Genomic DNA, 25300 nt, shown 5'->3' on the forward strand with positions numbered 1-25300 from the left:
GGCTATGCATGCCTATCAAGCAATCATTGTGTTTCGAAACTGCAGCCAAAAGGTCACGCGAAGAAACAGACAGCACACCGCTTCCATTTGTCTCTGGTGATACGAAATGCATTTACTTGGATGACAACTTTTGTCTGTAGCATGTGGCTGGTGCGAAAAGAGCTGCTTATTCACTTTCTTTTCCTTTGTGATTGGATCTACACAACAAACTAACATCGTTATGCTGCAGTATTGCTACATTCTGACTTATTGTGTGGATTGTGTAGTGTACACACACAAATATTTATCTGTAACTTTGCACCAGGAGTCAAGAGGTTTCCAAGTTTCATCCATGGATGAAATTGCTTATACATTCCGGATTTTCATATCTCCATGACTCCGTCCCCTGTGCGGCTAGCATGTAGGCAGTGGAAATATTCTCTCTGCTATGTTTTAGAGGAATATTTTTGTTCAGTACAACTTAAGCTCAGTCGATAGTGTTTGTGGCATTATGTTGATTACCATCAAAATTAATTTTTAATTGGAAAAGGGCCAATTTTTTGGAAAGTTTTAAAACAGTTTTTTTTCTTTTAAACAGAAATGTGAAGCTTATAATTTATAAAAAGCACTTGCAGTCTGTTTTTTTTTTCCTGTGAAAGCTTGTGTATTATTTGAGCTTCAAATAATTTCAATAGGAATCCATGGAATAAGGGCAACGTATATTCCTTTATTTTTTTTTTCTTTTTGCCTGTGAAATGTCACTAATGTGACCTCGCCTTTGTTAAATTTGTTCGAGCTTTACACAGATAACATTATTTTCACAGAAAACACCCATGTTGTTTATGTATTGTTGCTATACTATTGAAAAAGTGTGCATTTTAACATTTTTACAAATTGGCCCAATTCACATCATTGTTAGTGTCACTGCAACTTTTGGCCTTCATAAACAGTTTTTTTTTTTCCACATAAACAAATGGAAGGAGACACATTGTAACTCCTACAACCTCATCATCTGCAGAGAGAAACTGCAACTCAATCACACCAAAATACACATGATGGACTCAAAGGCATCATAGTGGGTTATGAAAATACAATATTTACACTATTTTCTGTTTCTATTTTGTTTACTTCTTTAAGTATTTATTCATGTTCAATGTCAATTGTCATTTATTAATTTATTCTGCTAATAACTGTTGTTAGGGCACTGTCATTTTTGCTATAATTTTACGTCAATAAAAAAATCAAATAAAAGTACCTAACTGACACAACATGCTGTTGCTGATTTTATGTAAAACCCTAATAGAGGCTACATATATAAAGATAATATAAACTAGGCAGATAAGGGGTAAAAACAATATTAATAAATAATATATACAAATAATATAAATGATACTAAGATTAATTATATAAATACACTAATCCTGTATACTAATAAATCATGGTTCTTTATGCAACCCTAAAAAGGGTTCTATTTAGGACCAAAAATGGTTCTGCTATTGTTACAAGCTGAATAACCTTTTTCTGGTACTGTTTAGAACAAATTTTCTTAAGAGTGCGCTGTTTAGTGAGCTTAAATTCCTTCAATATTTTGGAAGAGGTTTGCTTTCACTGTGCCAGCCTGAGAGGTTTCATATGATGCACTGAAATCACATCCGTTTCAAATATATGAAATATAGTGCTATTTTTATCTCTAAGCTGTTGTTTTTGAAGAAACTTTTTAGTCTTTATATGTCTATGTTTTCCTTTTGCCTGTTTGTGCTTTGCTCTGTGTCTGCTGTAAACATTTCCCATGGATTGACGCAACACTGTGAATGCTTAAATTAAATTAGATTACAGCCCTTCCATTTTTACCCCACAAATTTGTGAACCCTCGATGTTATTCATAAAACTAGTTTTGAAAACATGGTTTCTGCCTTTAATACAAAATAGCAACATCATTATCAGTCAAGAACGAGCGTTGTGTTGCGCATACTTATTGTAAAATTGGCCCTATCCGCAAATTGCAGCGCGAGGCATTTGGAGCACTCAAATAAGTGCTTGGACAATCAATCCTGGACTCCCTCAAGCAGCCAGAGCGATACAGGTGTCTTCAAACCATTAGGGCTGATAACACCAACAACTTACACAGCCATGAATTATTAAATATAATAATGGATTATTTATAAAACTAGCCGTCCACGCGAAGCTGAGGCATTCAGGTCAGTTCGGTTGGGATGGAAATGTCATTCAGTTTATGCTACGCTTCTCATTCGTTGGATTACATTGATCAGGTCATTGGAATACAGGGACTAAAAGTAGAGTGTGGTTGGATGAACAAAGCCAGACTGCAGAATGCTAAGTATGGGTATTAACGTCTAGTGTGTCTCTTCCTCTGTCAAACAAGCGAAAATGAAGAAACTGCAGACCAGTTGAGCGAAAGCCGTGAGAGAAAGCTTAGTGTCAAACTACTTTAAATATGTCAGTGTAACCAGAGAAAAGCCATTTAAATAAAACAACCAGTGTGTGGCTCTCGAATTGTGACAAAGTATTCTACAGTGTTTGGCGCACAACTCTCGTCTTCTGTAAAAAACGTTAAGTGAGACCCATCTCGAGAGATTTGCTTAATAATTTAACACAGCCTTAAACCAATTCACTTCAAGTGCCCAGATGGTGTTTTTATTAGGCAAATGTTCAGTACTCAAGTAGAATAATTTACACACCTTAAAAAAAAAGAAGCCCTACTAGAGTACCTTCAATCTCTGCAAACCACTGAACTCAGAATTATTCAACACATCCTGCTGTGCTGATATTCAGCTCAACAATAAAAGTCTTTTCTGGATATCCATCTGTTTGCGAATGGTTTTGTAGACATTTAGACATTTCAAAACTGACATTGTTTCTGACATCGTGAACTTGAGTCAACCAGCTCTGGTTCCTCCCGAGACTTGTGATCAGTCCACAGTGGTTCTTTCTTCGAGTCAAGATGTGTCTATACAATCAAACATGGCACACCATGTGGATGTAGAATTTCCTGCAGCTTGAAGCAGAAAATTCATTCACATTTGGTTGAGTGGTGCTTGCTATCAGTACCTATTATACTTGTTGTTTTAATTGAATGAATTGAGTAATAAAGTTGTTCCAAAAGAGCCTCTTAAACCGATCCCCTATTTAGTATGCACAGAAGAATGTCAAAAAGTCACGTAAACAAATTGGTCTGTCCTAATTGGCATAAAAGAGCACGCTCACATTTCTCTCATGTTTCTTTTGATTGGATCAGACTGGCGTTGTCCTTCTGATATGGAAATTGAGCTACCAACTCAGATGAGCGAGAAAATGTCAGCATCATTAAAATGTGGACGACGGCCTTTTGATTACTTTCATTCTGGGCGAAAAGACTGTCGCCAATGAAGTAAATTATCAATAACTTGGAGAGCTATATTTGTTTCTCACTGTTTAAAACAGTTTACGTCAGATGGGATACAGGTCTTTTACAACTGATCACAGCAGGTAATGCGGCCAACTCAGCTATGATCAAAAGACAGAGAAATAAGTGAAGTGTGAAATGGCTTCCTGCGTTGCAGTCTATAGCATGCAGTCGGTTATATGAAGCCTGTAAGACTGACATTTTTGCCTACGGACAACCTGTCTCGTTTATTCATGGAAAGAACCAGTTAAGAGTTTAACACTTCAGAAGCACCATTACAAGAATTTTACCATGGCAGGGAAGACTGGAGAGTGTTTAAACATCTGTAACTCAGTGCTTTTTTTTTAAAGTGCTTTATGTCTCAAATTTTATTAAATATTCATTTGTTGTTTACCATGTAATATTTTATATTAAATGCTTCAGTTATTGCTGCACCTCCACTGTAATTCAGTTATACATGGCAGATTCACTAACAGTGTTAGAAGCTTTTTAAATCTTTCTTTCATTGTGTTTAATTTTTTTTTTTTTTTTTAAATAACAGTGGTTGCTAACTATTAGTGTTGGGTAAGTTACTCTAAAAAAGTAAGTAAATACTAGCTATTAATTACATCTTTAACAGTGTAATTAGATTACTCATTACTCTTTCTAAAAAGTGTTGCATTACTTATTACCAATTAATTTCTAAATGCTATATCAATTTCAACCAGCAACAACAATGCAAGGATTGTCATGAAACTGTTTTTTTTTTAATTCTTTGAAAAAATAAATAAATAACATAAAATTGCATTAATTATTCGTGAACTGACAAAAGTATTTAAAGGGACAAAGTTACATTAAAACATTTTAACATTAGAAGTTAAATTCACTATTATTCTATTCAGTTCTTAATGCAATTACATCAGAATTAAGAGTAATCCCTTACTTAACTGCTTCAAGGAAAAGTAATTAAATTACAGTAATTAATTACTTGTTAATGCATTACACCCAACACTGCTAATTATCATCATTTTGTTCTGTTAATTGTTACCATGGTAAATGTTCAAACAGTAAAAAAAAACATAAATGTTGCTAGTGTCACAAATTAGTTTAATAATTGATCACCCAAACATTCTGAAAATGTTTTGATTGCCTGACATCGTAAGTAGCCAGATTCCATAATTGTGACCCTGGACCACAAAACCAATACATTTTATGGGTCAAAATTAGACAAAATGCCAAAAATCTCTAGGATATTATGTAAAGACCATGTTCCATGAGGATATTTTGGAAATTTCCTACCGTAAATATATCAACTTAATTTTTGATTAGTAATATGCATTGCTAAGGACTTCATTTGGACTGCTTTAAAGTCCATTTTCTTAGTATTTTGATTTTTGGCACCCACAGATTCCAGATTTCAGATGATGTATAAATCCCAATTTCAAAAATTTGACCCTTATGACTTGTTTTGTGGTCCAGGGTCACAGTTCAATAACTTTTGATCACTTCTAACAAACGGAAAATACTCTTGAGACGTTGTGTATAGTGTAAACTATTTTCAAAACAATTTAAACAGAACACTAGCGTTTTGTGGTATATTTGCAATGTATAAATCTATAAGGAAGTGATAAATAATGACAGTATTTGTGTTTTTTTTTCGATGCACTATCCGATAGTTCCTAACGCAAAGCGCTCGAGCAGCGAACTGTTGCTATGGTTACTCCTCAGGCAAAGCCGTTTCCGCGCGTCTATTTAGCGAAAGCTTAATCTAACTTTTGCGCTATAATTATATATCTAAAAAGAATTCGTGTCTTTAAGACCCCCCCCAAGCCTTAATTAAGGTGGTCAGACCCCAATGAATTAAACCCCTCTCCATTAATTCGCCACCTGACTGCATCCACAGGCTATTTTAATCTAAAGTAGATATGCAGAATGTACACAATACGTGCCTGTTTAACTGTCAAGCGTGCTGTAGTGCGTCTCAGTGTGTGTCTTTAAGTAGTACGCTGCGGTAGGAGGAGTTGTAGCGGTTGTGACGCCGCCAGCGGAGCCGTGGTGCTGAGCTGAACAGCGCCTGTCCACCTGCAGTAGGGCGCAAGACCGACCGGGACAATATTCTCTCGCATCGCTCAGCGGAACCCTGCAACCGACAGCACGTCTCACAGGAATTATCTCCACGTTTGTGAATAGCAAACATCTGCCTCCTCTGCTGATGGCCAAAATGAAAACCGGCTGCGCGATCCTTGTGGCGTGTGCCTTAGTTGTGGGCACCTCTTTGGTAAGACTAAATGTTTTAGGCTATTTACAAACACTCTGGAAGTAACACTACTTGAATTCAGACAGACCGTGCGGAACAGTGCACTTGGATCTGTGCGTTTTATGCGCGTACTCACTAAAATAATCTAGTGGTGCATCGAGCGTTTACTTTTTCTGTTTGGAAATGCAAAATTGCTTTCGTAGCACTTCTGTAACAGTCGTTGTTTTTTCTTTGAAATAACATCTAAACAAGTAATTCAGTTTGTGCTGAACACTGGTCGTCTATCAGGAAGCTGCAGTGGCTTGCAGCTGCACTTTTAACACACATTGCAGAGGATGCGGCGATGCCTGTGGTGTGTCTGCGAGTAATAGTGCTGCTCTGTCCTTACTGGAGGAATATGTGAATATGCAAATGAATTGTATTCATATTAATATTCATGGGATATTCATTAATATGAGCGTCAGGAATAATTTAACTTGTTGGATGCTAGAGAACTGGTTGCTTTGGTCAGTGGAATTAGGAAACATTCATATAGACGCACATATACCAGTAAATGAAATCTAGAAAGTGCTGGGGTGTTGAGTAAATATAAGTTCTGGAAATAAGACATATTGCTGTTGGATGTGGCAGATATTGACATTCTCTTTGATGACTCATTCAGAATAAAATCTGTATCCAGCTGGGAGAGAAATGTAGCTATAGAGCTGTATTCACATGGTGGGCAGAGGCAGCGCTGCTTTAGAAAGTAACCATCTCACAGCCCTCTGACTAATGTGATATGTAGGGATGCTTTGACACAGACCGTTCATGGACGTATGAAAGAGCTTACTGCGTCAGCTCTTTGTTGTCTGGATTTTTCAGGTTCATAGTTGTCTGTGTTTCAGAATGGTAAAATATAGGGGGAGAGACCTCTTAAGGCAACCTCTCGTTCAGTTCAGACACAGCCGATGCCTGAGCTTGAACCATGAATTGCTTTTAGAAAAGCCCACCATATTGAGACTGGCATAACCTGAATATGACCCACCATCTAATTATGCTAAATCTCCATGGTGAGCACTATCCATTGATGCATACACACACTCTCACACACACTCTAGGTCACTATCCTAAAATAGATGCCGCTGTAATGGGCACAATTTCTCTACTGATTTACATGGCAGAACTCCAGCACAACTTTCTTTACTCTGCATTTCCTGTCTTCCATCGCGTCCCCCTTTTCTCCCTCGGTTGGTTTTAATCATCAAACAGGCTCGTTTAGCTCTTATTAAAATTTTAGAGAAGCTCTTGATGTTTACGTTCATGTACATTTTTTTTAAAACCACCATTAGGGCATAAGAATCCAGGCCTCTGAATGTGAATTAAGAGAATCAGAGATTTGCTGCTTTTGATTTAGAATGTGTTCATTGGCATGGAACTATTGAATATTCAAATACTCTACTGGACTGTAGTAGTGATTCGTAACCAGGAGTACGTGCACAGCAGAGGGTATTTAAGCAGGTTACAGTGGGTGCTTGGAAAGATTGAGATGTTGCTTTGTTAGAGCTACAAAATAGAATTTAAATTTTTTTTTTTATATGTTTAAATAATGTAATAGCAATCACAAAACAACTAATCTTAAAGATGAATCCAGCATTTTCTTTAAAGAATTAAATTTTATTTTGTTCTACTGAAATTAATTACTCATATTGACGGACTACAGTGATTATAATATAATTTATTAAAACAGACTTATTCATAATTTTATTATTAAAGATGTATTAACTCAGGTAAAATGGAACACATTTTGGTTTACGGTTTGGTTTATGGTTTAATTGTTAAAAGTTTAAAAATGTTTAATAATAATTAAAATGACTCATTTTGATGATTAATTTAAAGTCTTCTTTCAGAATCTTTTTAAGGAATTAAAGAAAAAAACATTTTATACATTTGTGTTGATGATATTCATAACAGAATATGTTTTATCCCATATATTTTATTTCATTTTTATTAATTACTGATATTGACAGACTAAAGTCATTATAATACAATTTATTAAAAGTGACTTAATAGTAATATCAATAATAAAGCTAAATTATATCCAGTTCAAAGGAACACTGATTAGGTTGCTTGAGTGGAGGGTACATAAGACAAAAAAAAGGTATTTAAGTATTTAAACATGTCTATTCATTCCTAATAGTAAAACAACTGCATCCTTGCTCTGTGAGTTTGCCTCCTGAAGGTATTTATATCGGTTTCGATAACCTTGAATAAGAACCGCAACCCTGTGGTCACAAATCAATTTGCCTAACCACTTCCCCTCTCCTGTGTCTTCATAGCCAATAATGTCTGTCTTTCTCAGGGGAGTCACGGCAACGCTCAGACCATCGCTCCATGCAGACCAGGTTTCTCCCAGAGTTTCTACACCGTATTTGTCCCCAGGGGTGTGCTGCAAGGCCTGAACATTCACAAAGGTAAGAGCTTGCAGTGCATTGCACGATTCGGCACTGGTTTAAATGTGTGTGTGTGTGTGTGTGTGTGTGTTAATCTCAGTGGAGCTTTAGCAACAGGTTTGTGGGTGAATGTAAATGCTCGTGCATCACTTTCTCTCCATCGTTCTCTGTGTGTAGGCTAAATGTAATATGTTAAAAATAATTCTAGCTTCATTATTGCACATTTATGGAGAATAATTCCTAAGTAATCAGAAGATTTTGTTGAATATTCTTTGGTACTCTCACCTATGCAGTAATTTACACTAGTTGTGCATACTGTATGATTCCTCAAAAGGTGTTAACAGTGATCCAAAACCAGTTTCATCCGGCTTTAAAATAAGCACAGTGCGGAATAACAAGCACAAATAAACGGTTTAGAAAGGAAGAGTGGTGATGCAGATATACCAGCGTGTTGAATGTTGATAGTACACACAGGACCAGTAATGCAATTAGAACACGTTTAAAACACACAATGCCTTTCAAATGCAATTTTCAAGGTCTGCAAAACGTCAGGTGATGCATTTAAAGAAACACATCCACGCTGTGCCAGAAACTACGCTTCCTTCTTGGTGGGTGTCGAAAGCGTATACACGTTCCTAATCATTGAGAGCTACAGTTGGCACACGTCTACATTAATAAAATGCACAAAGCCAGTGTCTCCTACAGATCACAATCAATATGCATATTATTCAGCTTTAGTTTTCGACTTTCAGACAAACCCTTGCTGGATGATTAAAAACATAAATAAATTAAAAAAAGGAAAGAAACCCATAATCTGAATTTTATGGATAGTTCAGTGGCCCGGCTGGCTACAGAAGCCTCATTTAAATGTTCTGTTCGGCTCCCACTGGGTGTTTCTGCCGCTTTGAGCTTTAAGCTTTTGCTCCCGCCCCCGCTCCCCCTCTGTCCTGCGTGTAATACAGTTCCTCTATTCTTTCCCACTTCTTTTCAGCAAGATTTGAGCCGTCCTTTTATTGTGTTGCTTTTCATTGTCATTGTACGTGTGTGTGTTGTGTGTGTGTGTGTGTGTGTGCCCGCGTTATGCAGGGGTATGCTTTATCTATGGAATTTGTTTTGCTGTTACGGTAGGAGAAAAGATGTCGGGGTGAGGGAAAATTGGACTTGCAGAAACAAATCATACAAGAAAATGGCATATTGATTCAATGTATTACCAGTTTTTTTCCCACCGCATTCAAACTTTGATTGAGTATTACTGTTATCAGAGTAATCAATGGTTTTATTCACATAAACGTGGATGTGCAGAGGGAGATTTATTTGTTGTTCTCAATCTGGCTGCAACTTCTGCGCTGATGCGGGAACACGAAATCGAATCTTCGCAGTAATTGCGCAATCCGTTTTATCATTTACATTTTATTCTCAATACTTTTGGAAACGTTCCTCGTTTACAGTACGTCTAAGATCTGTTTGTTTTGATTCCAGCCTGTGGAGGTGTTGAGGGAACATTTTCAGTCATTGACATGTCAGATGTGTTTGTTACACAGCAAGTCGGTGGAGTGTTGGCGTGCGTGTCCAAGTGCTTGCGCATGAGTCAATCATTTTGTTTACTCGCGGATTTAGATATGAGCATTTTGCTGGGATCCACTCTCGAGCCTGTGCCCACAATATCCACCAGCCACCTTTCCTTCAATATCCAATAGTGCACTTTTCATTTTAAAAACACGCTTACCCCAGCACAACTTGGCACTTGGGTGTATATCGTCAGGCTGCAGTATGAGCCCTTATAGAGAGTGATTAATGTACAGTCACCGGCCTGGGGGAAGGGTGATGTGTTCAGAGGAACCATAGTAATCGGGGAGTGGGGTCGCCTCACAGGGACATTAATGATAACAGTCTTGTGTAACCCAGAACCGTCAAAGGGGAGAGTAATGGGTGAGCCGGTGCACTCAGTAGGGCCAGCGAGCATCAAGTCGAGAAAATCCAGCGTCAATTTAGCCGTGATTGTAAACATTGGCCTGACACCTCGAGAATGCTAATGCTGAGGTGGGAATTCTCAGGAGCGCGGTGTGGTCTGAGAGTTGAACTCGGCCGAGGAATCGAGAGTAGAAAGTTCCGCTTGAGTTGCTTCCATAACTGTTTAATATGGTTGCGACGCACTGTGGTGAGAGTGAGCGATTCATCTCAGTTCTCTAGGTACTGCTTAGCATTGGTCTCTAAAGGCTGGCCATCCAAACAGAATCAGATATGACTACTCTTTCATGGCCAGAGCAGTCGGGGTGTCTGCCAGCTGTCCGCTGGTCTCGCAGCTGCTTGCGATGCAATTTGCTGATTCCATTTAATTACACCGCTAGCTTGTTGTGTTTATTCTCTATTCATTTACAAAGGTGTTTGTTCGTGCCGGGCTTTTAATTATAGCAAAGTTTGGGTATGATGACAACAGCGGTGCATTTATACCTATTATGCTCTAATCCTCGTGATCACTTTCATTGTACTTCTATGGATAATGAGCCCATTAAAGACATGGCCCTTGAATGAAGTCGACCGGAGTGGTTATAATTCAACCATCCAACGTTTCTAATATCTTTACACAGTAAAAACAGACAGCGTGAGTCCCTTCAGGCGCTCTGCCTCGCTAGACGTGATTCATCTTCACTCAGCATGTGAAAAGATTCATCATTTATGCTGACAAAATATAAATGCCAGGGTTGTCACATATTCAGCTGGCCTCAGGAGCATATGAAAGGCACCCGCATGACCACGGTAAATAGGTATGGTAAGCATTTGTGTTTTACATGATTGGATTCCGGATTCTAAATGGGAAGTTTCGAACCGCGTGTAACGTTGACTGATGATGCGATCATTTAGCGTGGCTCGTTATTGCGGTAGGCAGTCTGGCTCAGGAAAAAATGATATTTTATGAGGTTTTATTGTGTTACGTCATGTCTTCCGGCATTTATGCAAACATTTATAGACATATAAACTCATGCATAAACGGCCCGTCTTGCTGTGTTGACGTGTACGGTGGGGTCAAAGCGTTTGAGACCACTCTGGAACAATTTAAAGGAACAAAAGAGCGTTATATACAGTCTGTAAAAACAAGAAATATGTAAAGATATATGCAAATTTGATCGTGTGTGCAAATGTCACAGGTCATGAACCAGTGGACATGCTGCTGTCATGGTAACACTTTACAATAAGGTTCCATTTGTTAACATTAATTAACTCCATTAGTTAACATGAACGTACAGTGATAAATATTTGTAAATGCTTCATTTATACATTATTTAAATCAAAAGTTGTATCTGTATATATTATTTATTGGACGCGAGCTAACATGAACTGCTGTATCTGTATTTATTATTTAACTAACATGAACTAACTGTTAGCTAACATGAACCAACTGTTGTATTTGTATTAATATTAACAAAGGTTGATACATACTGTAACAAATGTATAGCTCACTGTTAATCATTGTTAGTCAATGTATTAACTAATATTAATTAATAGGGACTTAATGTGTAAAATATTAAGAAATACAGAATGTATAAATATACAGTACAATGTATTTAGGTATATTTTGTATATTGTACATTTTTCACATATACACTTTGTTTATAATATATTTCTCCATTTTTTCTTTTTTGTAAATTTATAGCAATGTTTAGCTTACTTTTTTTTAACAAAACAAAATCGATTAGAAATTATTTGAAATTTTAAAAATGTAAACCTTTTTTCAGTGGTCTTAGACTTTTAGACTCTTGATGTTGATGTTAATATACACTACTGTTCAAAAGGCTGTGTTTTTTTAATATATCAAAAATACAGTTAAACAGCAATATTATGAAAAATGATTACAATTTAAACTGTGATTTCAGCATTTTTTGATAAATAAAAAGTTCTTCATTTTCTCAACTTAATTCATCTTTTCCAGTCAGAAGTATTAAAAAACTTTTGAACGGTAATCTACATACAGTACAATCAGATCAGTATTGATTTACAAGAAGAAAAAATAAGGATTCATATACAACATACAAAATGTTTATGAGAGTATATTGTCCATGAAGACGAATGGAGCATTTGAGCGTGGGCCTTTTTCAGAGCAGGACCCCACCTGAGAGACTGATATTCCGCTGATTGCACATTGTAGTGTAAACCATCATCTTGCCTAAGAGCAGGATCAGGCACTTTGAAGCCAAAGACAGAGAGATGGAGATGGGGGGAGGACAGGTACACACTCGCACACAAAAGAACAATCTGATTTGAGTTGCACTTACCCCTAAATGGTGGTCTGAAAAGGATGCTGTCAGAATGTGTTCAAGAGAACATGAGCGATGAACTTCAGCGCATAACCCTTTAATATCCGACACAGTGCTGGTGGGAAATGGAAGTCAGTCGCCTTTGCCGTTAGTTCAGAGCCGGCCATTAATCATCTTAATTACTAGTGCTTATGCATAGTCAGAGTCATTTGACTTCTCTGGCAGATTTGTGGCATTTGCAGTGCCACAAAATATAGTGCCTGCTTGGATTTCTTAGATATTCTACGTATATACCACATTTTATCATCAATAAAATATAGTAAGGCCCCACTTCAGATGTCCTTTCGCTTTAAAAAATATGCCTCTTCCACAAGGACATCCATTAAATCCAAATGCACAGACAACTTACGGCAGTTTCACAATAAAACCAGAACTAGGACTCCACCTGTTAGATAGAGACGCTTGGCGCTTGGACTCTCGGGCTCTCTCTCGGCTTTCCAGTCGTGTCTTAAAGTTTACCTCATTATCTAGCAAACACATTGCTCTCCATACTTACACCGTGCTGTGGAACCTCTCATGGATACAGACATTCACAAAAGCTCATTAGGATGGTTCTGCTTGAGCCCTGTGTGTAGCTTTGCAGTCACAAACACAACAGGGTTAAGAGTTTATTATCAAATGGAACATTTAGACTGAATTCTGATTGGATGAGCTGGATTAAATTCAGTCTAAAAGAGTAAAATTAGTAATAATAATAAGAAGAAATTATTATTTTTATTATTGTTGTTGAAAATTATTAATACATTTATGAACGCAGCAGCTCGGCTTCTTACTGGAAAGTGCAAATATGAGACTATTACACCGGTTTTAATCTCACTTCATTGGCTGCCAGTTAAGTATAGAATCGATTTTAAAATGTTAATGTTTGTTTTTAAATCTCTTCACAATAGGGCTGTCAAAATGGCTGAAAAACTAAATTCGAATTTTGTACTTAAATATCATCAATATTCGAATTATATTCAAATTTAAAAGGAATAATATCAGTTAGGGGAAAAAAATGCTTTTGGCTTCTCTCCTGAGGCCACAAGGGGGTGCATCGAACAAAATATTATGCACGTTTCTTCAAAGCATAATAAAATAACACGACTATCTTTGAAAAAAGTGCATAATGTTTAAAAAAATATATAATTTAAAAAAGTTGCTTAAACAATTTGAAACAAAACAGCGTCATGCATGCATGCATGTATAGTTTAATACAAAGTACCGAAAACCAATCACAAAGAGTACTTTCTTCATTTAAAAACTTGAGATGCAGTAGGATGGGGAAAAACCGCCATAAAGTCATGTTTTTAAAAAGTTGAAGTTACATTAATTTTACATAGCTTTCTAAACATGCGGCTCTCTTGTGCGAGACGCGAGTGCAACGGTGATAGATGTCCCTCTAGAAAATGTGATAAATATGCATTCTGTGTAAACGGCTTGGTTTCGTTTTTGACGTAAACAACATCATCTCCGCATTGATGTTCTCTTTTTCCGCAATATTTTGAATGAACAACGTAGCAGCGCCGCATCTAGTGGGTTCAACTGGATAGGCTAACAAAAGCATTAAAATGCAATGACACTTACATCGTCGTCTCATTTCGTGCATCACTGATAAGGCTGCCTGAAGCACACCTAAAATTCGAATGCAATGTTTTTGCATTCGAATGTGGATTTTTATTTTAAATTCGACGAATATTCGAAATTCAAATTTTTTACTTACTTCACAATCAGGCCCCATAGTACTTGACTGATCTGTTACAGCCTTACACTCCATCCAGATCACTCAGATCTACTAATTCTGATATGTTGCAAGTGCCTAGGACAAGACTAAAAACCAGAGGTGACCATGCTTTTTCTGTTGTTGGCCCAAAACTATGGAATAGTCTCCCATCTCACATCAGAACTGCCCTGACCTTGTCTCTTTTTAAGTCCACTCTTAAGACCTATTTATTTTCTTTGGCATTTAATATCCCTTGATTTATTGTTTTATGATTCTGTTCTTAGGAACTTCACCCATGTTTACAGCTTGTGTTTTATTGTGTTTTATAATTGTATTTGATATGATATTAATGGGGCAAATATGAATTGTTGTTTTTAATGATTTTATAATTGAAAATTATTTTTTCAATTTCCTAAGTTTTCCATTTCATCATACTGTTTCCATCTAATGCTCACATATTGTGAAATAACAGCTTTCAAAACTTAAAGCTTTTGATTTCATCGTAAACAGCATGATCAAATGAAACAAAAATGCTCTATTTATCGGTTTTGAAATACTCAAGGATGTTTACATTTTACGCAGTTGAAGATAACATGATTTGTGCTGTTCTCAAAGATGAAATTTTCTTGCATTATATGCTGTTATTGAACAGAAACCAGTGAGGTCTGCTATTCAGCTCAAGTGGACCAAGCATTCAAGAGTGTACCATATGCACAGACTTGGTTTGTGTCATGCCTGATTTATTTTTCCGTCGCATTTCCATCTAGTGTTCCGCAATATATCAGTCTATATTAAAGGGAGAAATCTTGATTTCCTTGGATCTTTATTTTCCTTCCCATCCCTCTCTCTATCTCATGCTCTCTTTCTACCGCTCACCTAGCAGTTCTTAATTAAGTTTTCTTATGAAACCATGGTTCACTGTCTATTTGAATATAAATCAGATTGGATTTTCATCTTAAAGGCAGACTTTTCACTGCTGGCTGCATGTATACTATTATCCAGCAAGGCATTTCTCATTTGCATTGGCCCCGTCACTTAGAGTTATGTTCTGATCTAACGTATTCAGATGTTTTGGTGCTTAAGGTCGTTAACCTGAGATCGAGGTGGCAGAAGTGGGCTGTGATTCTGCTGGAAGGCCTTGAGCACACTGCTTTTGAAAGAAAAATGATGTGGATTCATTCATTATTAGCAATATTGAAGTGAATACTTCTTTTTTAAATAGAAATTTCAGTTCGTTATATATCAGGTTGAAAAATATGACACATACGCAAGGACACTTTAATCCAAAAGCACAACTTCTGTCTATAAAACATTTCCGTGTGATCATAAAGTCAAAGAATGGCTAGAAGGTAATATAAGGAAATTGTTTACTTGTGATCAAATCGTTCAGACTCATTCCTTCAGATTCATTGAACACATTTGACACAAACGAATGATTCACTCTCAAATTGGGCATTGGCACTTCTCTCATGAACATGCCAAGGACAGTTAGGGCAGAGGTCAAGTCATTTGGACTGTTTTTATGGTGCTTTTGTGTCATTTTGTGTCTTGAAAGCTCCAGTTTCCATTCGTTATACACTTTAAAAAATGATATAAACAGCAAGTCAACATATGCTTTTGCATTAATTTAACTCATCAAATTAATTTATACAATTCTAACTTAATTTTTACTTAGAAGTAACTTAGAAGTTTTTAACTTGAAGTTGGTAGGAATTTTTTTACAGTGTAATTTTGTGGACAAAAATGAGCCATACGTTCTTCAAAATATCTCTTGTTGTATTCCACAGAGTAAAATAGAGTGAAAATGGCTGCTCTTTTCCATGTAATATCCATATAATAAAAAAGTTCTGTCAATGTCCACTATATTTTTTTATTTTAGTTTTAGTAATTTTAGTACTTCAGCTTAATCTTACTTTATTTAATTTCATTGCTAATGAAACATTTCTTATTTTCAAGTTTCAGTTTTTCATGTAATATTTATATTGAATTTTATTATATTTCAGATTTATTTCAATAATTATGTTACCTTTAAAAAAAGAAAAGAAACAGACGATACATGTTTTAAACAAAAAGAGGGTGAATAAACAACATCATTTTCCTTTTCTTTGGGTGTACTGATACTTTAAGAGTATTTGTGTTAAGGTATATATGTATAAAAATACATGTTTATACACAGCAGGAATGTTAAACTACATGTTAAACAAACTCTCTCACTTTTTCTATATACATGCATATGCATGTGTGTTCTCAGCGGGCCATTATGAGTTTCATGACTCTGACCTAGCGGTGTCTTTAATTCCTCGTTGTGCCCTTAGGTTCTGTTTTAATTACTTCTTCCTTTGACATGGTGGGTTTATTTTAAGGAGCAAATACTAAAACGCCACCAGTAAAGCGAACATGATTCAGCCCAGAGAGTCTCGAGGTTTGGCACCAATCTAAACCGAGTTGAAGAAGGTAATAGGAAAGAGGTGAGGTGTAGAGCCTTTTTCCGCTGTTTGAGATCGCAGAAGGGCTGGGGGGGATGAAGAAGGGAGCATGTGAAGAAAGAGGTGAGAAATGCTAATTGTATTCATAAGATGCAGCCTTAGTTTATCCTTATCTCTGCACCTCTCTCTCTTTTCCTTTTTGAGGCTTGCAGACAGCTTCACTTCAAGTCCTCAGGCTGTCTTAAAGAGATTCTGTTGAGAGGGCTGTGGTCAGGGACTGTCGGACATGCATTTAGTCTGTTTGCTTAAATAAATGCAGGACTCACGAGGAGAGAGAAATACACACGAGAAAACAGAAAAGGTGTTGCTGAGAATATTTGGCTGACGTCTTGAATTTGAATCGCACACACAAACACGGGCACGTAGCCTCTTCTCCAGCCTGACGGTTTGTCATTTGATTGTCTTTGGGGGTTACATTCAGTGTTTGCAGCGTTTTGACTTGATTGACAAGGGCCACAGGAAGTGGAAGCATCCCTCCATTCAGTGAGTGATTATCTTAAATGGAGAAATTAAAGGATTACAAACTGGCCCAGTAATCCAGCTGTCAATCTCTTGACTCATTAAGGAGTTGGAAGAGAGAGGGACAGAGAAAGAAGAGAGGAAACATAGGTGTTTGGAAGAGAGGATTAGTTTTTTGGTATATCTCTTGGCTCCGTTTTCCAATTTTTTATGAAACCTTGTATTATTGTAGATGATATCACAAACATGATGTTCTGTTGAAAGAGACAGTTCATCCAGAAATGAAATACTGTCAATATTTTTTTTCGAACTGTTTGACTTTCTGTTGGTGACTTGGATGGACTTTTAAATTTGGTAAAAAGGGGCTCTCAAAGTCCAAAATGACTACAACGAAGCTATTGGCGCCGACATATAGCTTTTATTTTTATATTATTAGTTTTCATATTTAATTTAAGTTTTAGTAATTTTGTTATTTAGCTTTAACTTATTGGTAGCTCAGTTTTAGTTTTAGGGCCAGATTTACTAACAGCTTGCACCAGCGCAAACCGTCTTTTGGCGTTAAAATAGTACTGTCAGGATTTACTAAAGACGTGCAGTGAAGAATTAGTGCTGAAAAGGTATGGACAGTTATTTTTGTGCTCGATCTTATTGAATATGCATTTGTAGGAGTTTCCCTTTCAAACGCAAAATTTATGGGAGGAGGGTATTAAAATGAATCACGCAACGCGATTTACTAACGTTTGCGCTTGTCAAATTATTGGTATTTGCACCATTATTTAATGCCCAAAAAAGCAGGCGGTAATTTGCGCTGCTCTTGGTAGATTGCGCTGGTCATTATGGAAATGATCTGGCTGCGTCTGTGTTCTTTAATGTGCACATTGTTAGTAAATCACCCAAAGGCGGTTTTATGGAATTGTGCTCTAATTTGCACTGTTTAGTAAATCTGGCCCTTAGTACTTTTACTTGACCTTATCCTTATTTTATTTTTTGATAGTTTCCAAGTCAGCATTTCTCATTTTCTTTTAAGATTAAGTTTCAAAATTAGTTTTTCATCCAAGATTTATATTTTATTTCAGCTTCATTTAAATGAACAAAAATATAAAAGTCATATGGGTTTGTAATGGCATGAGGTTACATTCCTTGAACTATTCCTTGAAGTTTTCTTTGAGGCACACTTTTTGAAAACAAGTCCTGTACAATTATGAAATAAGCTTTCTAGGCCAGTGAAATGGCAGATTAATAAATCAGACTATGAGGAGGAGAATTATATTAATAGAAATATTGTCTTGACTTCATAATATAAATCCCAAGTATTTGACTATCGGTTCTTTCAAAGCCATTGTCTACAATGACAGTCTGGAACAGACTGAACTATCCATATCTGCGTCCATCCTTTCATTGATTTCTTTTGTTATTAAGTCTTTTATATTGTCCATAACGGGGAGGCATCTCTTGTAAATTCTGAATATCAGCTCGAACTTGTAGACGTTTCTAGAATCCTGAAGCTGCTTTGGGGACTGGAGTAAGGCGAGGAAAAATCAATATAAATTTCCACTGTGCTGCCAGTTCAACATGGTCACTCACTTACAGCATTGATCGGCTCTTCTAAAGAATCTTTGTAGTTTTATTTATACGTTCATACATGCATTCGTACAAACACAAATCTATTTGAAAAGTAAAAATGCTGAAGGACAAGGAAACGCATGTCGAGAGGAGGTGAAGCCAGGTGAGACAACAGAAGTCCCAAAGCTTGCTGAAGTTCCCTGGACGTCAGCCATGAATGCAAATATGATTATCAGAAAATATCTTCCGCAAGTGCTCGGACTCTAAATTGTCCTCTTCAGACTTTGTATACATTTTCCACAGGCCTGCAACAAGCTCTTCATGTTCACTGAACTGTTGTGGTCTGTAACTAAAAAGACGTATGGTGGCACAGGCTTCAGCACTTTTGCGCTGATAAAGAGCTTGACCATTGGTGGGTAAAAATTATGTTTGCAAAAGGACTATTCAAATTTCATCCCTGGCTACCAGTGGCTTAATTTTGAATTCTGCAAGTGTGTACAATATTCATTATCACCAAATGCAGCAGTTTCATATGAAAAAAAGTAAACATTACCAGACCCTCGGCTGATATTTGGTTTATTTATTTATTCAAATCATGAATGCTGTTTACAGCAGATAATTTGGAGGTGAGGTATGACACCTGAATGTGAATGAAAAGTCCATAATGTCCAATGGCCATTGTGCTAGATGTGATAATTCACTAAAGAGCACAAATAAATCCATTTCTGCTTCACTCACTGAGTCATCGCTGCACTTGCGCTCGTACAGTCTGGATTTTAAATTACCCTGTAACATTTTGTGTTGCCGGTTACATGTAACTGCAAGAGGGGTTTAATTAAACACTTCAAGTCTGTACTAAGAGCTGACAAACATGTTTCCGAATGGCTTTAATTTATCAAATCAATCTATTGATGAAAGGTAAATGGATGTCTGAATGCATTTAAGGTCACTCGGTAAGCCTTGATTCAGAGTGCTGGTATGGGTAATGTTCTTGTCATTGAGTTTTGATTTTGCAGGTATGCTTGACACTGTAAATGACATTGGAGCTGTAAAAAACTAATTATCGCCATGGTCATATGCAAGAGTGTTATTATTGCAGCAATGCTGTGAAGTGCAGTGTTAGTTCACATTCAGAAAATACAGACATCGCTTTTTGAATTCTGCACAATCCACAGGAATTTTCTTTTAACATTTTATTAATCAATTTATTTTTCCTTTGATTATATAGACAGGCTAGTAGACACAGAAAAATGTTGCTAGGCCTTGCCTCTGACAGCTTAAGGAATTTCGAGTCTTTTGAAATTCTACCACATCATTAACATTAATAGTTTCATTAAATGATATACCTGTGGTTTTGGCTGTACTGTTGGATCAAGTAGACCACAGATGGCTTTACTGCTGGTGTGGTGCTGTTTGTATCTCTTTGTGTATAGTATATATGATTTTATGAATGATGTTAAAGGAATATGCTGCGTAAGTAGCTATGCCATGTAAGAATTTAAAAGAAAATATGAAACTTATAAAAACACATACACTACTGTTCAAAAGTTTGGGGTCAGTATAAGATTTTTTTTATCATTATTATTAAATCTTTCTTTTATTAAGCAAGGATTCATTAAATTGATCAAGAGTGGCAGTAAAGATATTTATAATGTTATTCATTAAATAAATCTGAAAAAACATATCAGTTCCATAAAAATATTGAGCAGCACAAGTCTTTTCAACATTAATAACATCAAGAAATGTGTCTTGAGCACCAAATCAGCATATTAGAATGACATATTCTTTATGGATTGGTTCCATTCACTTTCACTGTAAGACAGCTTTTTCAGCTTTTTTTTTTTTTTGAAGAAATGGTGGGGTGACACGAAATTAATATTTGTTGATTGGGCTTAATTTTGTACTGAACCCAAAATATTTCTTTTAAGCAGCACCTGTTTAAAAAAGCCCCTCTACAAGCTACTCCATAGGCACATATACAAACTCAACACAACGCACAAAGATGCACAGATGTTCAGACACGTGTAAGCATACACACACACACGCAAACCCAGATCCTAGCAACTGCTGTGAATTAAACGGCCGCATTCTGTGATGTCATTGTGTTTAGATCTGAGGAGAAATGCCTATCACAGCTGTAGCAGCAGCAATCTTCTACTGTATATTCTCTCCAAACATCAGTACTGGAAAATACCAGGATTTTCCCAGCCGACACCCACAGAGTTACACAAATGAAGGTTCACTTTATTGCTTTGAAGCTGCACGGCTTAGAAAATACACAAACACACACATTGTCAGTGGATGGAAAAGTGCACAAAAACAAAAAACATACATGCACACATCCATTCAAAGACACACTATTTGTTACTGAGCTTAGAAGGTGATTTCATCTGAAAAGTATAATGACATTGAAGGAAGCACCATCACTGGTGAGATCAAAAGGCTACGAGTTACTTCCTGATCCTGTGGCCTCTGGCTTTTTGTATTTCTTCTGTTACCTTTTTGCAGGATTTTAGATCCAATTTACACTCCCACACATCTCTCTTTTTATATATAAAGAGGAACATTTTTCTGTGATTTTTTTTTTCAGGTTACATCATCACGCCAGTAGGTGTCGATAAGTTATTAGTGAATCATTAATCAGTAATTTAACTAGTTCATTCAGGAATGAAACAGGTGGCTATGTTTATAAATAAGTCATTCACTCAGCCAATTTGTTCAAAATGTTGTTGCTGATTCATTCAGTAACATTGTCATTGAATCATTCAATCATTTCATTAGTTCAGAAACACAGATTTATTCTGAAACACAACACACTGCAATATGTTCCTCTGAGACATATTCTCACAACATAACTGGAAATATAGTGCCAAAATGGTAGTCAATATTAACTTCTTGTTTATTGAACTGCTTGTTTTAAAAGCAACATATCTGTATATTTATCACTACGTGTAGCATATATTCTCTTTGTTGTTCTAGAACAAAATTGCATGTATATTCTTGAGAAGACTGAGATGATTTGACATCCAGTGTTGTGTCGCAGACTGTGAAGCTGTTAGTTTCACATTAGTGAAGTAGCACCAATATATTGATGAGGTAACAGGGTAGTGATTACATTTTTAGATGAATTTGTGAATGAGGCACTCATGTAAGGCAGTTCTTCACAATAAACTGGTTGAACAGGTTAGCAAAACGGCCCATGTTGATTTGTGATTCAGTCTGTATCATTCGAACAGCCTGCGTGATGATTCATTTGAAATACAGTCTCTGTTCATACAACAGTAACAGGATATTACAGAATGCAGTGAGCAAAATGAGTGCTGGATGAGCTGGATATTTACTTACAGTCAGATGAAACTAAATCTGCAAATGCATCCTATGATTTGGTGAAGATGAAGAAGCTCTTTATTAATTTCTACACGTGCATGTGCAGCTTGTACTGGAGCTGCAACCCAAAAGAATATCAAAACACTAAGGCTGGTTTCACACAGCAAGCGCGAGCAGCATGTGAGCAGCAAATATTTTTTTCGGCGTGCATATTAACAAATGAGTGCATTCACACCGGGAGCAGGAGAAACATGTGAGCAACACTGAAGCGATGGTTTCGGCACAGAGTCTAATTTTGCTGCAGCTCACGCTCCATTAACAGCACACTTTTGATGGACAAATTTTTTTTATTTCAGACAAAAAGTGTTAAAAATGAACAGAATAAGCATGTCTAGTGCGTTTTAACAAGAGTTGAAGTATGTCAGAAAAGAAAATGAAGAATCAAAAACATGTAGAGAAGATTTACCCATTTAAACTCGTTTTTAATTATTCAGTTTGGGTGAAAATATGGTGTATTATAAACAGCACGTTCTATATCATAGTATGACTGAAACGACATGATCGGAGCTGTTTTTGTCGTTGACCATATAAAGTCCACACTACAACTATAATGATAAAACTCATACGAATTATATCTTTGGAAACATTTTCAGAACAATATTTTTTTCCAGCTGATAAATGATACAAAAACATTGACTTCCAATCAGAATCTATTCAACTTTAATTTTATTCAACAAAAGTCCAGCACGCATCAATAATAAAGTGTTAACATTTGTAGTTGTAGCTAGTTATCATTGTACAGCTGGCAATAGTTTTTGTTCTGTTGTACTTCTTTTAGCAATATTTAAACATTGATTAGATCAAAGCTGACTGTTTTTAATATTTTATTTTTACTATTTTTTATGTAGCTTGTAGTGACTGGGTAGTTCTATCAAATTTTTATCTGTAGAGTATTTAGTGGCTTAACTTGCTGAATTTTTGGAGTAGCTTGCCCAGCGCTGTTGACATCAGATCAAACGTAGCTTGGTTACCCACAATGCCATATTTCTTTACACCCCCTTGGCAGCAACGTAACATGCTTAACTATGCATAGACATGGATGTTGACTCAAGAATCATGAGCAAATCACCTATTTAAAGAGCACCATAGTGTGTGCCCTCGGGATTATGCAGCTGTCTAGTGTCTTTGTGTGAGAGAGAATAATTGTTTTTGCTCTAATTACGAATGTGAGATGTGGCTGCTGGTGTGGTTGCTCGCAGCTGCCATCTTTTCATTCTTGTTGGCACCTTTCTGGCTGAAAATGGGATTTTCTACCATCTGGATTTGTGGTTTATGCTGATGAAACAAAGTTGTTCAAGTGGAATTGAACATAGTTTGCTGTACAATTTCTCAGTATATTACAGTTAAAAGATCTGTTATCGTTTCCGTAAGCAATTTGTATGAACTTTAAGGGTGAATTCACTAAACAAATGTGGTATTTCAGCAAAAAAAAATATATATACGTCACATGCACTAATCACTAGCAGTACAATTTAATCAGCCACTAAATGCACAAACAAGACTTGTTTCTATGTAAATAAGGCTTGTTAAAGACTACACCTTGTTTGCAAAAACTCTGCAATTACTGTTGCGCTGTTACCGCCTACAGAAAGCAGTCTGTAAACAGAATTTTATTAAACAAGGATGTTTGTGTGCATTTTCTATTGATCATGGCAGCTGTTACCTATCAAATGATGGAGAACAGCGATATAACCGACATAGAGTCGGATGTGATGTGTAGTGCATATTTCAAAGCGACTTAACCCTGTGAAGCCTGACATATGAAGTAATAAATAATAGTCAGAAAATAATTATATATATACAGACAGTTTATTGAACCTTAAGACAAAGTATACTATCAGTGACATATTTATAAAACTATAGCAGACTACTTACATAAAATACATGTGGTCACTTGTTAAAATGTATTAAATATGACACATCAGGCGTTTGATCTCTCAGTCATTACTGTATTGTGCTGCATAACATGGTACAGAGTTTTGATCATAAAAATGCCACATTTTAGTGGGGACCAGCAACTGTTTGGTTACCCACATTCTTCAAAATATAAATGATGTAAATGATGAATGATTGAGTAAATGATGACATAATTTTTATTTTTGGGTGAACTATCCCTTTAAGCTGTCAATCAGATGACAGAAGGCATGTAGAAGATTGTGTACAACAGTATTATCACCATAGTTTTCATCTTGTTCCATCAAAATATGATACAGTAGACTATAGGGTTAATTGACAAACCACTATTTGTAGATCTTCTGTATTTGTACGTTCTTCTAAAGCATCAGTATCAGTATCAGTGACCTTTGACCTTTGACTTTTGTTTACAAGCAAAGCTGTGAGCCAGCGCCCAGGTCCCAGGAGTTATTCGTGTGTCACCAACAGTAACCCTTGTCACAGTGATGTTGATGGCCCGAGGGGTCTCTGCCTCAGTGACAGCTGACAGAAGAGTGCAGAAAGAAACTGGGCCCTGGGAGGCCAGTCGTGCTTTTCAAACAGAAACAGGGACTACAGGTGTCAGAATCCATCAGTCCAACCTGATAACGAGTCCTAGGATTCACTCTAGCCTATTTAGCTGATGTTTAGTGTGGATCTACAACCTTTTAGGGGTGATTAGCTAATTAAACAGGTCCCATAATATTAACAGTCTTTTAAGGTATTTAGAAATATATTTTAAGATTTGCACATTAAATCCATATAAGTTAAAGTGTTGGTTCACGCAAATGATAATGCTCATGTTGTTTACCATAGCTGTCAAATATTATCAGAGCTTTTTTGATAAGCAGTGCATTGTGAACCAAAAGTGCCCACAGTTGGGGACTGTGGTGGAGGGCAAGATTTGAATTTAATATAATGTGTCTTTTGATATTGTGATTACAGTGTCTTTTGGGGCAGCTCATGTTTGAACGCCTCCATGCCAAAACTTATTTCGATTGTATGAACATGCAACCAAGCGAAACACTGATTTGTTATTTATGAGCCTCATCTCAAGACCTAGTTTTGTTCTGTTTATTTGATTTATTGGTTCAGACAGTAGTCTAATCACGTTTGAAGATTCTGTGTTAATGTTCCTGTTTGTTTGTTTGTTCGCACTACCATGTAGTATTGTTAATGATTGTTTTATTAGTATTTCTGTTTTGTCTTTTTGTTTTTGTAAATTCTCTTTTACTTTAAATCACAAACAGTAGTTAAGATTCAGACTCGGCTTTCTTATTATTATATTATATTATATTATATTATATTATATTATATTATATTATATTATATTATATTATATTATATTATATTATATTATATTATATTATATTATATTATATTATATTATATTATATTATATTATATTATA

At 36.2% G+C, this 25300-nt stretch overlaps 1 protein-coding gene across 1 annotated transcript in view; it reads left to right on the top strand.

The window, feature by feature from the left end:
- The first annotated feature begins 5336 nt into the window (after nucleotides 1–5336).
- cdh4 (cadherin 4, type 1, R-cadherin (retinal)) overlaps nucleotides 5337–25300 on the top strand; it is a 237898-nt gene continuing 217934 nt past the window's right edge. Inside the window, exons 1-2 of the mRNA XM_016538882.1 lie at nucleotides 5337–5639; nucleotides 7957–8068. Coding sequence (XP_016394368.1) covers nucleotides 5574–5639; nucleotides 7957–8068 — 178 coding nt within the window. The 5' untranslated portion in view covers nucleotides 5337–5573. The remainder of the gene's footprint in view (nucleotides 5640–7956; nucleotides 8069–25300) is intronic.

The sequence above is a fragment of the Sinocyclocheilus rhinocerous genome, unplaced genomic scaffold, assembly GCF_001515625.1.
Source record: "Sinocyclocheilus rhinocerous isolate Xijiao unplaced genomic scaffold, SAMN03320098_v1.1 scaffold757, whole genome shotgun sequence".
Lineage (NCBI taxonomy): Eukaryota > Metazoa > Chordata > Actinopteri > Cypriniformes > Cyprinidae > Sinocyclocheilus > Sinocyclocheilus rhinocerous.